The sequence below is a fragment of the Pygocentrus nattereri genome, chromosome 1, assembly GCF_015220715.1.
Source record: "Pygocentrus nattereri isolate fPygNat1 chromosome 1, fPygNat1.pri, whole genome shotgun sequence".
Lineage (NCBI taxonomy): Eukaryota > Metazoa > Chordata > Actinopteri > Characiformes > Serrasalmidae > Pygocentrus > Pygocentrus nattereri.
In genome coordinates, this window is record NC_051211.1 from 49209758 (window position 1) to 49226763 (window position 17006).

At 42.7% G+C, this 17006-nt stretch overlaps 2 protein-coding genes across 14 annotated transcripts in view; both read left to right on the forward strand.

Moving 5' to 3' along the window:
• Positions 1-967: 967 nt before the first annotated feature.
• Positions 968-2917, forward strand: cdnf (cerebral dopamine neurotrophic factor). The gene is made up of 4 exons (XM_017698825.2): positions 968-1120; positions 1689-1816; positions 1946-2087; positions 2467-2917. The coding sequence occupies exons 1-4, from the start codon at positions 1042-1044 to the stop codon at positions 2655-2657; spliced, it is 540 nt and encodes a 179-aa protein (XP_017554314.1). The 5' UTR covers positions 968-1041; the 3' UTR covers positions 2658-2917.
• Positions 2918-3935: 1018 nt separating this feature from the next.
• The window catches only part of shank3b (SH3 and multiple ankyrin repeat domains 3b), a 34750-nt gene continuing 21679 nt past the window's right edge, over positions 3936-17006 (forward strand). For 8 of the 13 annotated variants that reach the window (XR_005130987.1, XM_037542965.1, XM_017698927.2 and 5 more), the window contains exons 1-6: positions 10971-11181; positions 12206-12476; positions 13492-13695; positions 15534-15605; positions 15697-15805; positions 16765-16916. Coding sequence is in view for 12 of the 13 variants with exons in the window: in XM_037542965.1 (XP_037398862.1) it covers positions 12276-12476; positions 13492-13695; positions 15534-15605; positions 15697-15805; positions 16765-16916 (738 nt within the window). In the remaining variant the exon portion in view is untranslated. Of the gene's footprint in view, positions 4105-4921; positions 5302-10970; positions 11182-12205; positions 12477-13491; positions 13696-15533; positions 15606-15696; positions 15806-16764; positions 16917-17006 lie in introns of those variants that run through there. The other 5 variants (XM_037542971.1, XM_017698928.2, XM_037542966.1 and 2 more) reach the window with 4 other exon arrangements.

A 17006-nucleotide genomic window follows, 5' to 3' on the forward strand; every position in this document is an offset into this window, starting at 1 on the left:
CCTGCCTGCACCCTCTTCTTCACCTCTTTTCTACACTGTCCATTGCTCTGGATGGTTGACCCAAGATATTTGAAATCATCCACCTTTACGACCTCTACTCCTTGCATCTTCACCTTTCCACCTGCCTCCCTCTCATTCACACACATGTATTCTGTCTTGTCTCTACTGACCTTCATTCCTCTCCTCTCCAGTGCAAACCTCCACCTCTCCAGATTCTCTTCCACTTGCTCTCTACTCTCACCACAGATTACAATGTCATCTGCAAACATCATGGTCCATGGAGCCTCCTGCCTGACCTCATCTGTCAACCTTTCCATCACCATTGCAAACAAGAAGGGACTCAAATCTGATCCCTGTTGTAACCCTACCTTCACCTTGAAACCATTTGTCACTCCAACTGCACACCTCACCACTGTCTCACTATCCTCATACATGTCCTGCACCACCCTAACATACTTTTCAGCTACAAACTTAAACTTGCTACCATTATAACCTAGGCTCTGCTGAGCACATCATTGGCCATACTGTATTTCCAGCCATTGCAGTACTGTGTACAGTCAGTAAAGCCGTGTGATGTGATCTGGACAACCTGTGCCGTTTTCACCCCTAAACGCACGACTGTTACTGCGTTTGTACAGCCAACAGACTCTGTTGACTTCTTTATTCATAGAGCAGAAACACTGTCTTTGAGCCTATTGGACATGTAGCACAGCGCCTTAATAAAGTAGAAGACAGCAGGACGGTTACTGTTAAACTGCCTACGAATCAGGGAATGTCTCCCGAATCTATCACCCCAGCGCTTTTCAGCAGAAAGCGACGCCCCTGCTGGTGGCATTGAAAACCCACCAAGAAACAGCTGTCCAGAGATTGAGAGCATCTTCAACAAATCAGATCGCAGAACAGGCGCCGCTCTACAGCCAATGAATAACCAGCGCCGAATTTAGAAACTGCTGATGGTTGGAGCAGGTGGTCGTGGGGGTCTGGGAGCTGGAGTCCGCACGGAGTGCTCGGTGCGTCAGTGCTGAATAAACCTAAACAGCCATGTCTGTAACGAACGCTGTCGACGTCCTGTTTCTCTTATGTGTTGTTTTCGCAGTTACCGGTGCAGAGGAATGCGAAGGTGAGGTGGACGTGGCGAGCTCGCAGCGAACGAATCTCTGCGTGTAAAAATAGCAACACAGTGAATTGGTCAGAGACTAAAGTGCATGAAGTTTAAAACCAGAACGTGTCCTCTTTAAGCTGCGTCGCCTACTTGAATGTTTCTGAGATGGGAAATCGCATCAATCCCCAGTAAGATCTGCCAAAACCTGCCTGCTTAAAGTTCTCGTGCTAAATCACCACAAAGACTAAATGGACGGAGATGAAAGGCGTTGCACGTTTGTGGGGAGATGGTTGTTCTTAACCCTTAAACATGCCATATAAGTGTATTGTAAGTTAAGCTTGCATCAACTTGTGAAGCAGCTCCAATGTACTAACAGTGTACGTAATGAGATGTAAACGTGCATATATATGAATAGTGTAGTGTCTTGCATTATCATAACAGCATCAATATCCACCCTGACACTTGTAATGATTCCATCTAGGTTCTTTAACATTCTCTGAAATTGTAATGCAAAGTAGGAATCAGCTAGCTGCTTGCTAGTGTGAATTTCTTGTATTTTTAAACTGTGTGTGTGTGTCCCATGCAGTGTGTGTGGGGTTTTTGGACCGCCTCTACCAGTCCCTGGTGGCCTCTCATAAGGAGCTGTCCACAGCACTTGTAGAGGAAGGACTTATGAAAGCCTGTGCTGAAGCTACAGGGAAAGAGAACCGGCTAGTATGGCACATGCACATACATACTGTACAAACACGTGTACTGGGGCTCTCTTGTGCATTCTCCCCCCCTCGCTGTTTACCTCTCTCTCTCTCTCTCTCTCTCTCTCTCTCTCTCTCTCTCGTATCACAGTGTTATTACCTTGGAGCCTCAAGTGATGCAGCTGCCAAAGTGACCGGGGAGGTGAGTCGCCCCCTCAGTGCCCACGTCCCAGTGCAAAAGATCTGCCAGCGGCTCCAGCAGAGAGACCAGCAGATCTGTGACTTACAATATGGTATGACTTCCTCACGCCTCATTCCCTGTGTGTGTGAAAAAAAGTACAAACTTATTTATTTCTCATGTTTACATATTTATTTTTGATGTTTTATAAACATTGAAGTGTAACTGGAAAAGCTTACAGAAATTGAACAGATTCTTACAAGAACAACCCTTGTAACCTTAACCAGTTACTTTCTTTTTTCTAAAAATAATTTTGGCACATAATTTTTAAATAACATTGGGAAATAAATCTCATTCTGCTTTATGAGTTTGCATTCTCTCTCTTTCTTGAACTGTTTCCAGCAGTTAAGGAAATGAGAAAAATGGTTATGTAGTGAATGAACATTCCTACAAATGTTGCTAAATTCATACAGTTGTGTGCTTGCGTGTTCCAGAGCAACAGGTGCTGGACTGGAGCCGAGAGGCTCTGTCAAAGATGCGGGTGCTGGACCTGAAGAGAGTGCTGGCTTCGTGGGGAGAGGAGTGCCGAGCATGCCTGGAAAAGAGCGACCTTATAGATCTCATCCAGGAGGTGGCCCCCAAACACAACACAGCTCAGACTAGGATGCATTCGGATGAGTTATGAGGGCCCTCTCATGCAGCTCCGTGCTAGGGACAAGTGCATAGCTGAGAGGGGCCCCTTGTGCAGCTGCCCTTAGCATGTCTCTAAGGCTTTTAATTTGATGTTGGGCACTGTGATCTCACATATGCTGTTTATTGGCATGTGAAATTTGGTGGTTTCATTGATATGTAGAACGTAATTGGCACGCTTTGAGGACGCTCTGTCTGGTTCTGTGACCCATATTTTGCTTTTGGAATAAACAGAGGGAGCACTTGAAGATGTAACACCATTGCAGCTTGTCTTATACATATATGTCTTATACATTACATATGTGTGAGTATTTGTCTGGGTGTTTTGTGTGATTAGTGTTGGTCCTAGTCTGACTGTACACATGTTGAAGTGCATGTGTGCACGTTCTCGTGAGTGTGAATTACATAATTGCGTGTGTCATACTTGTGACCTTCGGGGAGAATCATATTGTTGTGATCAGAACATCAGACACACACTGAAAGAAGCACGCCCACACACCAGCAGACTGCTGATGTTTACATTTAGTGGGTTGCCATGGCGATGATTAGCATTTGATTTCCTATTTTTGATGATCCACACATTTTTGCTGACAAAGTTTCTATGTCACTGAGCCAGTCAGTCACATCAGTACCACTGCCTCTCTCTCACACTCTATCTCTCCTTCTCTGCTCTCTTCTTTCTCATTCATTCCCCTTCTTGTTCTGACCAGTTCCTTTTCTCTCTTATTATAGCTGTTGAGAGAGTGAGAAGGAGGCAGAGAGAGAGAGAGAACGAGAGAGAGAGAGAGAGAGAGAGAGAGAGAGAGAGGCAGGCTCACTCTCCCACTCCACTGCGTGGGCAAGGCCTGCATCTCTTTTTCTCTCCCCCTCTCTCTTGCTCCCTCTCTCTCTCTCTCTCTCTCTCTCTCTCTGAACAAGCGCGCGCACACACTCACTCACTCACACACAGCTAGTCAGTGTATCATGCTTGCACTGTGTGGGCTGAGCTGAGCATTCCTGTCATACAGTAACAGTCTTTCTGCCTCCGCACTCTCTCCCTCTCTCTCTCTCCCTCTCTCTCTCTCTCTCTCTCTCTTTCTTTCTGTCTTTCTCCTCTCCCTGTCTCTCTTACTCTCCCTCTCTCTTTCTCTCTTTCTTTCTCTCTATCTCTCCCTCTTGCCATCCTTCTCCCTACATCTCTCTCTCTCCCTGTCCCTCTCCATCTTTCTCTCTCCCTTTCTCCCTCCTATCTTTCTGTTCCCCCCTCTCTCTCATACACACATGCACTTACAAATACGCATACTCACATATACACACTCACACACACACACACACACACACACTCACACACACACTCACACACACACGCTCACATAAACACACGCATATACTCACACAGAGCAGAGACGGATTCTCGGAGAGGAAGCCGAGATGGTATGCTATGAGAGTCCTGGTTATATAGGGTAAGTTTTTTTTCTTGCACTTTAACTGATTTTCGGTTTTCTAACTTGACTGTGAGTGAGGATAATATATCTGCGTGTGTATATGAACGAGTGGACGTGATTATGATGCTCTTTAGGACTCATTTTCACCGCATACACTTTCAATGGGTGTACACAGCCACATTGTTCAATCTGAGAGATTGTAAGACACTTTTACCCAGCAGGCGCCGTGTGAGTGTCTGTGTGGGGGGCTTCTAAATAGATTTTCAGTTCTTGTGGTGAGGGTGCCAATCTTGTTAAAGGTCTGTTAGACATCCCCGCCGGCATGAATTCATTTTACATGTGGGTGCTGTGTGTTTACAGCCTTTATCATGGTACATCACACATGCACTCTCTCTTGCGCTCCTCAGACTCATTACCTGTCGCTACCTTGTGTCTTCCTGATTTCTGTCGTGACTGAGGCCGATCCTTACAGCCCCAACGCCTACACACTGAAACCGTTGCTCTCCCCTCTTTTCTTTCCTTCTCCCTCTCTCTCTCTCTCTCACTCCCCCTCTCCCCTTTTTCTCTACCTCTCCCTTTCACTCCTCCTCGCTATTTCTCTCCATCTCTCACACTGTCCTTTTCTCTGTTTCTGTCTCTCACTCTCTCCCCTTTTCTCTCTCTCTCTTCATCCCTCCCTGTCTTCACCCTCTTTCCCCCTTTCTCTCTTTTTCTCTCACACACACACACACTCCTCTCTTCGTCTCCCTCTCCCCTTCTCCCAATCTCTCTCTCTCTCTCTCTCTCTTTCTCTCTCTCTCTCTCTCATCTCCCTTCATCTCCCCATCTTCTCTCCACCCCCACTTCAAACATTTCCTCTCCTCCATGCGTTCATCCAGTCTTCTGTCTCTCTGTGGTGCGCGCTTGCTCCACATCGCCGCACTGGCCCTTTAAAAGAGAGAAAAAAAAGAAAAAGCAAGTAAAGTTTCCCAGCGAACCATTTTTCTCCCGGTTGCCATAGCGATGAGCGAGCACTTGGAGAGGTGCGGCGGTATTGGGATGCAGTGACAGCACTTCGCTAGCATGTGAATTCACACGCACCGCGAGTGATGGAGGTTCTCCGCGCGATGAGGTGAGACGCGCACGCCCACGCGCGCTCACAGCCCTGCCACAGCGCAACCACTCTACATGGGCGTGCTAAAGGGGACACAAATTAAAGGAGCACAGCTTCAGAGTGTGAGTAGAAGGGCGAAAATAGGGGGTTGGGAGAGGGCGTGTGTGTGTGTGCGCGCGCGCGCGCGTGTGTGTGTGTCTCCGTGTAGGCATGTGTGTTTGTGGTAACTTGAATATTTTAGGTCCGTCTTTGTAAAACGCCAGTTGCCTTTTTTGGGTGTTCAGATTGCATTGTGAGTGTCCCCACAAGCAACACTTAACCCTTAAGGCTTATTATTCAGTTATTACTATTAAAACATAATATTCATGTCATGTCAGTAACTACTGTGAAACTATGTGTATGCTGTGTAATTATGAGAGTGATGAATTAAACAGGTTGCATATATAATAGCTGGATGTTCATGTAAGACGGTCTCTGACGAAACCCAGCGTGCTGATCATGCAAAGTAAAGCAGTCGTTTTGGCCTGAAAATGTTGCATTAAGTGGAGGATTTTGTTCCTTTCCAATAGGCACTGATAGTCACCTTTGAAATGAAGGCAGAAGGATTGCAATTAGCTTCATGACTTGTGAGTACTCTCAGAGTCCAAAAGCACTTTTTAAACTGGTGAAAGCATCTGTGCTGGCAGGTGCAGTCTCCCGCTTTAAAGAGGAGAGGGCTCTTTGCCTACTTACCTTTTCCCCTCCTCTGGAGGCTTTCACAGACTTCAAGGCAGCTCTTATGTAACAGAGTAAGTGTGGCGGCAGTTGTGACTTCCTCTAAGTCTGATGTACTGGGATGGTGAGTAAGGATGGTGAGTGTTTACCTGCAATACTTGCAAGTTGACAGTGAGATAATATGCATACTTATAGGTGTACTTTAGCATCACTTGGCAGTAGAAGCTGACAGCTAAATGTGCTCTATCTGGGAGTTTTCATGAATGTCCCAGAGTACTCACATGCTGCCCCTTCAGCCAGAAGAGATATTTTTAATCCTGTCACTCTGTATGCATTTAGGATTGATCAGGGGTGTATGTGGGTGGGTGGCAGCCACTTTTATTTCTGTCTTGCTGTCAGTGTGTGTGTGTGTGTGTGTGGGTGTGTGTGTGTGTGTGTGTGTAGTGTAGGAAAAGGCTAAGCTATCAGCAGAGCACAGGCTTTCCTTCACTTCCTGTCAAAACATCCCGAGGAGCCTCAGCTCAATCCAGCAGGGAAGAGGGGCAGGAAGTGGGGCTGAGATCACAGGAAGTGGATTCCATGGTCAGAAGGGCTGAGGTTGAAAACAGGCCCAATGGAGATTTCTGGAGACTGCAGATGCCCAAGGTCTGCAAATGATGAGTGTTTTGCCTCTTTTCTAAATAGTCAAAGTACGTATGTTTTTGTGAATGTGTACGTGAGTGGGTGTGCTTTTGATGTGTATGTAAAGTGGAGAACCACTGAGCGGCAGCTTATATTCATCCCTCCAGAACCTACCTATTGTCTTTACCTGTATCAGTCTACACTACTGTTTAGAAGCTTGGAATCACCATTCAAAAGTTCAGTGTTTTCTATAATATCAACCAGCGTGTTGAAGATTTATGTGAAAAATGATTCTAACATGATATTAGTACTGTGCAACTTTATAGGTTTCAACTGAATTGTAGGTAGCTATAAAATTGGCACAAAAGGCATTGCATGTTCAGAGTGATGAACAGAGTTGTAGATGATTCCATAACAATTAAGATATTCTATCTTTTACAAATAGTTATCCAGTCTTGAAGCAGATAGTCAAGGAATGTCAATCAGTACTACAGTGTGTTATTTATCATTTAATAATTTATTGATATTCCCACAGAATTTCAGAAATTAATTTTATAAATAAAACATCTTAAATTCTGCTGTGTGTTACTACTGAATAAAATAACAGCCATCATAGTTATTACAAAATGTTAAAATCTTTTGTACGGTACTGTATCGTTTACCACTATACAGGATGTCCGAAAATGTCAGACACACTCCTAATCAGAGCATACAGCTACTTTAAGGTGCAAATGTTGCTGACACAGGCATTCAATTGTGCGCACACAGCTTGTATAACCTCCATAGAAAGAATTTGCAATAGAATGACTAGTCACCATGCCCAATGACAGGCACCAGCTAGAGGGATATAGAGCCCCCACCCCAACCCCCACTTTGGGTTGTGAAGCTTTTGGGATAAATTGGAGTGCCTTTGTGATCTAAATCTAACATCAGTAACCTCATTAATGCTCCTGAGACTGAGTTCAAATAAAACATTACAAAAAAGTTTCAATGTCTAGTGTAAACTCAGAGTAGTAGAGGGGACAAACATCCTATTAGTACCCTCGATTTCAAACAAATGTTGGATGAGCAGGCATCTACAGGCTTTTTAATGCATAATGTACCTGTCTGTTTATCTGTCTACACCAGTCATTAATAATATTAAAACCACCTTCTTGTTTCTACTCTTATTGTCCATTTGACCAGCTCCATCAGTCCACCACAGAGATGCACTTAGTAGCTCTACAATTACAGACTGCATACTTTCTTAGCTCGCTTTTACCATGTTCTTCAGTGGTCAGGACCACCACAGAGCAGGTATTATTTGGGTGGTGGATCATTCTCAGCACTGACATCGATGTGTGCGGTGGTGCATTGGGTTGTGTTGCGCTGGTGCAAGTAGATTAGACACAGCAGTGCTGCTGGGGAATTTAAACACTGTGCCCACTCACTGTCCACTCTATTACACTCTTCTCTGTCCCACAATGACACTGAAGTGTTTCAAAACTGCAGCAGCACAGCTGTGTCTGATCCACTCATACCAGCGCAACATAAATATATGTACATAACGTGGCAAATAAGTAGTCACTTTTACTCACTTTTAAGGTCATAGTGATTTTGGAAGAAAGTAAGAGAAGAATAAGCATTGTGCAACATCCCTTAAGCAGCTAGGGGATGCTCATAGAGGACCCTTGTAGTGTTGGGTAGTAATGGAATACATGCATCAGCAGTATGTAAACTGGATACCAAAAAAGTAACTATTCAGTTACAGTTACAGAAAAAAGTTACAGAAAATTACCAGTAAGGTAACATTCAAACTTCACACGTGCAGACTCATATCACCTTCTATGTTATACATGAACATATATGTATATATATATATATATATATATATATATATATATATATATATATATATATATATATATATATATATTGGAGGAGTTTATAATGTATATAGTGTAGATTAGAAGTATGCTGCTGCCAGCAAAGAATTGTGAAGAATCTCCCCTCTTCAGGAACAATTTGTGGGGTTTTATTCAGGCAATCCATAGAAATTTTAGTAAACATTTTCATTTTATTTGCAGCATTAAAATCTGCAGCTTTCCCCCCAGAGTTACCTAAATGTTTAACCTGGCATTTTCTCTGCATTTCTTAATTGCCAGATTCTACAACAGTAAACGGATCTGACTAAGAGTAAACGCTTTTATTCTTATTTGTTGCTATATAAAATTTTAGAGATTAACCAACAATATATCAAACTTCTACTAACCCACCATATTTTAATGCTAAAGTGAACTAACACGAACTAAAAGTTCCAAAGCAGAAAAATAGGGCAAAGTTTTATGAGTTGGTTTCATATTCACATAAATAATTTCTTTCTTCAGTAGTTTTGAATGATGGGAGTGAAATGTTAACGTTTAAATTGTCATTATTTTTAACTTAGACAATCAGCTTACCCTTACATTTTGTGTGAAATTAATGCCAAAACTGCTGGAAACTAAGGAACCATATACAAATTACATCACAAACTGCAATCATCCAGGTGAAAGCACAACACACCAATATGAAGCCCTATGAGCCAGTATAGAGCCTTTTAGCAGAAAGAACACAAATATTCTCTTTTTATAATTACTGTTCATGAAGGGTCCCTAAAGATGATTTCTGCCTGATTGATATTTTGGTTTTGGTATGGTCAGCAACTGATTTTTAATAAATAAGACAAAAGTGCAGGAGAGGAGTAGGTAGTTTTTGACTATATTTTATTTGCATATATATTTTTATTTGCATAACTCAATGAACTGAATCATTCTACATCACCTGTTTCCCTCTGTTTAAATCTCAGAGCTTTTAGTCTCAGAGTACCAATGTACCAGTTTTTCATTTAAAATCACGAAGAATGACTGTTGGGGAGCTATTCCTTGTTTTCCAGACTTTTCACCTTTTTACTACCCGTGAGTTTAAACTCACCATTTATACCGTACCAATTGGTCACCTTTATATTTGTAATATTTCTGTACATTGGGACATGAAACAGAATTCCCACATTGGCATCTGTTGTGACCACAATGTACCTGTAGCAGTGTGAAGCATTTCTAGGGGAAAAAATGATTTCTTTGTTGCAAAATATGAGCAAAACCAAAAAAATAGCATATTTTTGTTCAGTGTAATTTGAATACCCGAATTTTAATTGGAGACGTGCATATCACACATAAAGCACTGACAATTAAGTCATCTACAATCTGCTATTGTGTTTTATAAAATATAGTAGTCTTCCTCTTTACCTTGTGATAAGTTTTTGTTAAAACTTTCTCTCTTGTCTTTATTTCATTACACAACTTTAAAAAGACAAGTAATTCAAAGTAACATAAAATAATCAGATTAAGTTTTCTTAATATAGTAATCTTCTGGGTTAAGCAACAACACAATATTTTTATGTTTTGTCTCATTGAGCATGCCTGATTAAAGCTCCTTGTGGGCTGGGACAGGTATATAGATAAGAATAAACACAAAAACAGGGTCACCAGGACTGGAATTTGCAACAGCCATTTTTTTTCTTACCCAGTTTTCTTCCCAATTTAATCTTCTCCAATTCCACCCACTAGTTAGGACTCCCCCAGTCACACAATACTACCAATGCTAGGAGGGCAAAGGCTAGCACAGGCTTCCTCCGAGACCTGTGAAGCACCACCACATCTTTTCAAACTGCCGCTCATGCAACATTACTGGACAGCTGAACGTGTTCGGAGGAAAGCACCAACCACCAGATCTGTTATATCAGCTAACAGACGCCTGTGCTGACTAGCATTGCGTTGAGTGATGGGGGGAGAAGGGGGGGCATCCTACCCACCCAGAGAGAGCGAGGCCACTTGTGCTCTCTAGGACTCCCGGCCACGGATTCCTGTGAGTTCGATCCCTGACTCCCGGCCACGGATTCCTTTAGCATCACCAGGGATCAAACTCACAATCTCCTGATAATAGGGACAAGACTTAGATGGTTGCACCACTCGTGAGCCCACAACAGCCAACTTTAAGCAAGATATGTGTGTAATAAGAGTGTGAAAACTTCAACCAAATCATAACTTTTTCATAGAACTATATGTCCAAGCCACGAATCCTTTAGGATCCTTGTAGATCAGTATTCTTTAGAGCTCTACATGGTTTGAACTAATAATCTTGTATTTTTGATTAACGTACCTCATGCCCACTGGGTTGTTAAATGGGAATAGGAGTTATAGTCATAGTAGGATCGGCCTCCAACCAAGCTGATGCATTAAAGCAGATACTGAGTATTAGTCTGTTATTTTCTTTAGACATGGGTTATTGGTTAACGTATTGAAAACAAGGCCTCTTATTGGCAGAGGTGTTTGAAAGGAGCCAGCTGGTTGGCTGAAGTGTGCAGTGCAGGGAATGGAGCCTTTCCTGTTACAGTTTCCTTTTTCCTGCTAGTTTTCCTGCTTTCTGCCTCACAGCTTCAGGGTTGGGCTTGAAGTTTCCTGAAGTCTCAAAGTTCACAGGAACCACTGAGAAATTCAGTTCTGTTCTTGTGACGCGAAAGTGAAATAACGGAAAAACTGTGAGGACACTTTCATGACATTGGACGCTGATCTTGGAAAATTTTGGAGTGTTCTGAAGATCCCAGGGCAGCAGACATATCCACAGTCCTACAGCAAGCTTCATATGGGAAGGTGAATAATATGTACTCTCATTAGATGACGGACATTCTTATCATTTTTCAATTGTGTTTTGATGCTTTCAATCAGTGTTTGAATATACTTCATGTGAGTATTGAAATTCCTGTGAAGTTCTGTCGCAGTCATGATTTTAACTGTCAATAATTTGATGATCGTCTTCAGAGAGACGTGATATTCCAAGCTGAAAAATGCTGTGGGTGGTTCTGTCTGTCACATAGGGGACCACATCATGACAAATAGGCCTATTAATATTATGACAGGATATGTATGAGCATTTGTGAATGTTTTGAAGTGCTCATAGTTCTCTCGATTGTGGGGTGTATTTTTGGTAAGTTAGATATCAGCAGTAATAATGAGGAAGATGATGGTGGTAGCTACTTATGATGAAGGCCAACTCACCTCTTGGCCTTGTGGTTCTTTCCGTCTTCCGTGCTCTCCTGCTTCTGTCTGTTATATAATAGAGGACTTCCTCTTTGCCTTCCAGGACAATAGCGAGGGACTTTCTTGCATGGTGCCGCCGGGTGTGTGATTGCACATGTGCGTTTGTGTGGGCGGTGGGAAACGTGGCTGTATAAGTTACTAGTGGCAGGAACAGTTGTGTGTGTGCGCGACTTGAGATTTTCTGTGAAGGTAGTGGTCTGCGTGGTATATAAAGTGAGTGCCTGCTGTGTGTGTGTTGGGGGTTGCTGATGTTGTCTGAGCGGGTAGGGCCAGCACAGTGTGTGGCCTCTCAAAAGAGGAAGTGGAGGAGTCGTAGCTCAGCAGAACAAGCACAGTGCAGCGTTGCCATGGTAACATGAGATACAGGGTTCCCTGAAATTCCATTATTCCCAAATGGATCTGCTTCACAGTGTCCATGGCAACCACTCACAACCAGTGGACTTCAAGTCTCACACACACAAATGCAGACTCAAACACAAATTGAAATATGCTGCTCACTGTGAACATGCAAAAAAAGAGAAAAATGACCTGATTACAAGACACCCTGAGAAGCTCTGTGTGTGTGCTATGTTTGTAGGGTTGTGAGGCCAGCGTGTTGAGCAGCGCACACACACCCACACGCACACACACACGCGCATTCCCAGAGCATGCCTATGAGTCCTCCTGCCGACGGCAAACATGAGGCTCCCGATAGGCCGCGGCAACAGCACACCCCTACCAACGGTAACCACGGAGACGACAGCATTCGGGCCTCTCCTGGGACCAAATCCGCCTCCACCGAACCCATGGAGGATCTCCACGGAAACGTCGTCATTATCCGCATTGGAATCCCCGACCTTCAGCAGACGGTGAGTGCTCCAAGTGTCCTCTGTGATTAAAGTTCTGAGGAGTGGAGGAGATTGGCTGGAGTTCACGAGCAGAGACCAGAGATGGCATCACCATACTGCGTGATGTGTTCTCTCTCTCTCTCTCTCTCTCTTTCTGTCTCTGTCTTTCTCTATCTCTCTCTCTCTTTCAGAAACACACAGCATACTTCTTTCCCACTCTTTCTGTCCTTTGCTTCAAATGGCTGCACACAGAAAATAAAGAGAAAGTGCTCTCGGGATGGACACAGACACAGCTGTTGACTTGGTGTATGTGGCTGCAGTATGCATATGATTCTCTTGTGCACTTTGCATTTCTCTGTATATATGGATTGCTTTTGCAGTGTACAAAATCAGTTTGGCTGGAAATAACTGCCAGTGCAGTTACTTTATCCTGTTCCCATTCAGAATAAATGTGTGTCAGGCATTCAGTGTGACACTGTGTTTCAGTGTGATCTGTGTTTCCCAACTCCAGTCTTATGAGTCCTCCATTCACTGCATGGCTTAGTGTTTTCCCTGCGCTAGCACACTCGAATCATGTCATTAGCTAATTATAATCCTCGTCTTTAGCTGTCTTTTGTTAGAGCAGGTAAAACTCAAAACTGTACAGTGCAGGTGGACTAGACTGGGATTTTTGGGAAGGAAAACATTTGCATTCACTAGACTTCACTAGACTTAAAATGAAAAGAACGGGGTAAATTAAGAGCTACTCTCTGTGAGAGGAAAGCACAATGAAGGCTAAGAGTCTTTGAACATACACTGAACGATCCTGATGGTCCGCTGAGGGCCCACTGATGGCCCACTGCAAAATCGTATTGGAGCAATAGTTTATTATAATCTCTATAAACCAAACCCATTACACATTAACACAAATGGAATGAAACGTTTTGTGCCTGTGTGTGTGTGTGTGTGTGTGTGTGTGTGTGTGTGTGTGTGTGTGTGTGTGTGTGTGTGTGTGTGTGTGTGTGTGTGTGCGCGCATTTAATCTTTGTTTATACAGAAATGTCTGCGTTTGGACTTGGAGGCTCCAGTGTGGGTTTGTAAGCAGCGAGTCCTGGTCACTCTGACCCAGAGCCTGACAGATGTGCTGAACTATGGCCTCTACCTCCCAGCCTTCAACGGCCGAGCCGGCAAGTTCCTAGATGAAGAGAGACTGCTCAGAGAGTATCCCTTCCCTACTGTCACGCCTGTACCTTACCTAGAGGTACACACACACACACACACATATATATTGTGGTTGGCTATTTCTTTCTAAATAAGGTGCTTAAAGGACTGTTGGATTTTCCCTTTACTTTCCAACTAGTACAGACAATATGGTTTTACAGATTAACATAAAAATAAAGTTATGAGTAGTGAGATTAACATTTTCCAGGAGGTATAAGTAAATTAACTTAATTACAGTTTGAGAGATGTAATTATTCATTGTTCATCATTTAATTGAGTAACTTCCTCAACACTACTATCAGTAACTTAATTACAGTAGTCTTAGGATGAGACAGATAAACTATATTGCCAAAAGTATTCACTCATCCATCCACATCATTGAATTCAGGTGTTCCAATCACTTCCATGGCCATGGGTATATAAAAAAACGTGTGGTCATGAAATTTCCTTCCTATAACAAAGTGGAAGCGATTGGGAACGACAGCAACTCAGCCACGAAGTGGTCAGCCACGTAAAATGACAGAGTGGGGTCAGCGGATACTGAGGAGCATAGTGCACAGAGGTCACCAACTTTCTGCAGAGTCAATCGCTCCAAAACAGACCTCCAAACTTCATGTGGCCTTCAGATTAGCTCAAGAACAGCGTAGAGAGCTTCATGGAATGGGTTTCCATGGCTGAGCAGCTGCATCCAAGCTTAACATCACCAAGTGCAATGCAAAGCATCGAATGCAGTGGTGTAAAGCGTCGCCACTGGACTCTAGAGCAGTGGAGATGTGTTCTTTGGAGTGATGAATCACACTTCTCTGTTTGGCAATCTGATGGATGAGTCTGGGTTTGGCAGTTGCCAGGAGAACGGTACTTGTCTGACTTCGTTGTGCCAAGTGTAAAGTTTGGTGGAGGGGGGATTATGGTGTGGGGTTGTTTTAAAGGAGTTGGGCTCGGCCCTTAAGTTTCAGTGAAAGGAACTCTTAATGCTTCAGCAGACCAAGAGGTTTTGGGCAATTTCATGCTCCCAACTTTGTGGGAACAGTTTAGGGACGGCCCCTTCCTGTTCCAACATGACTGCGCAAAGCAAGGTCCATAAAGACCTGAGCAAGTTTGGTGTGGCTTGACTGGCCTGCACAGAGTCCTGACCTCAAGCCGATAGAACACCTGTGGGCCTTCTCATCCAACATCAATGTCTGACCTCACAAATGCGCTTCTGGAAGAACGGGCAAAAATTCCCATAAACACACTCCCAACCCTTGTGGAAAGCGTTCCCAGAAAAGTTGAAGCTGTTATAGCTGCAAAGGATGGGCTGACATCATATTAAACCCTATGGATTTAGAATGGGATGTCACTCAAGTGCATGTGGAGGCAGATGAGTGCATACTTTTGGCAATATAGTGAGAGAAAGTCTTACCAAATATGCTCTTATGAAGTTTTATCCAACTTTTGAAGACTGGAGCAGCACAGTAGAAAAAAAAGCAGTTCAGGTTACTCTCGCTTTCCCTGAGGTTTTCTAGCATCCATGCAGGTAGTAACCTGTGAAAACTCCATCCACAACATTGTGTTGGTAACATGCTATCAAGAATTTCTCCCTCTGGAAAACTAGTCCCATCACTAGAAAAGAAATGTACAGATTTAGGATTTTATGTACAAATATGTTTCGCATAAATGTTACATTAACAAAATTAAGCAGCAGCCCTTTCACTTCTGTTATGTGTGTTTGAGTGAACAGGTTTTCTGTTCTTTTTAAGGTACACAGAAAAGCATTGAAATTATTGTTTGTGTTAATCAGATGTATACAACTAAGGTACATATAGATTAGGTTGAAAAAAACATTGGATTACTTCTTTGATGTTTATGATCTGTGGCACCTCATGTGTGTGTCTGCAGTTCCGCTATAAGAGACGTGTTTACACTCAGAGCCATGTGGATGACAAGCAATTAGCCAAACTCCATACTAAGGTAATACACGTCACACATGTCTGCATTTTGTCAAAGCATAATTAATACTTTATATTCATTTCTCAGTTAAAGCTGTGTTCATTTCTTTCAGGCCAATCTGAAGAAATTTATGGAGTGTGTTCAGCAGAGGAATGTGGAGAAAGTCTGCAGGTTCCTGGAGAAAGGGCTAGATCCTAACTTCCATGATTCAGATAGTGGAGGTGAGAAGAGTTTTTTTTTTTTCCGTGATCTAGTGACTCATCGTGCCATTACAATCTTTCTCAATGGAAAGGTCATTTTTGTAATAGCTCTAGTATTAAAAGCATAATTTCTGGAGCTCCCAAATTACACTCAAATAAGCAATGATAATGAAAATGAAATGAAAAACTTTTTAAAAATCTAAATTCTTTAATTCATGACTGTTATCAAATAAAATACTAGTTTCATGCTGTAATTCCATGCTGCATATGAATTTCCCTGTACGTCTAGCAGGCTTGAAATGACTCCCTGATCACACATCAGGATGTCGAGGGTTTACAAATGCACCATGCTTTTTTATAAATGTAAGTTGCCTTTTTATTAAGCAAAGGGACTCATTTAACCATTTATCTGTTTGGAAAACAGATGTCTCTAGAATTTGCTGCACCACTCTGCAGTACTCCTCTGCAGTAGCGGTTATGCTGCCAGTTTGCTCATGTCAAGCAGAAGTAGTACGTGTTCAACAGATCTAAATGCTGCTTTTGTAGCTTGCTACAACAGATAAAGTTGTAGTCACGACCGCTAGGCCTGAGTCTGGATCCAAAAACCGGAACACATTGAGTCTGAGTCAAGACCAAGACTTTTAGTAGTCATGTTTTATCAAATATCACATTAAATATATAACCTAAAACATGTATATGTTGTCTGTTTTGTATTACAGTAACATTTTTGCATTGTTAAATTATTAAAACTTAGAGCTAAATAGTTAAACATAAACTTAGAGCTTAAAACTTAACAGCAGAAAAAATTCTGCCAAAGATTAACTACAATTAGTGACAGTAACATTATTATTCTTCTTATGTTAGTAACAGTGGCCTGAGGCCCCAGAATGTAAGTGATGAACAAGAAACTGGCAAAGAAGCTGACTTCTGCTTTGTTTGATTTAAGCTGAAGTGTTTTGTGTGTTTGTGTTGTGTTTCAGAATCCCCACTAACCCTGGCGGCCCAGTTAGACTCAAGTGCTGAGCTGATTAAAGTTCTGAGGAGTGGAGGAGCTCACCTGGACTTCAGAACCAGAGATGGCATTACCGCACTGCACAAAGCAGTACAGACGCACAATCACGTAGCTCTAACTGTGAGTTCATTGTAAAATCCAAAACAAATGTACAAACGTCCTGCTTTTTTGGACCAGTGCTAAATTCCCTTATAAACTGACCTGGTTATG

Bases quoted from the DNA above. Each gene is read 5' to 3' on its own strand.
- cdnf (XM_017698825.2), top strand. From the start codon at position 1,042: ATGTCTGTAACGAACGCTGTCGACGTCCTGTTTCTCTTATGTGTTGTT. The intron at 1,121-1,688 runs GTGAGGTGGACG...TGTCCCATGCAG, and splicing joins CGGTGCAGAGGAATGCGAAG to TGTGTGTGGGGTTTTTGGAC. The intron at 1,817-1,945 runs GTATGGCACATG...CTCGTATCACAG, and splicing joins CAGGGAAAGAGAACCGGCTA to TGTTATTACCTTGGAGCCTC.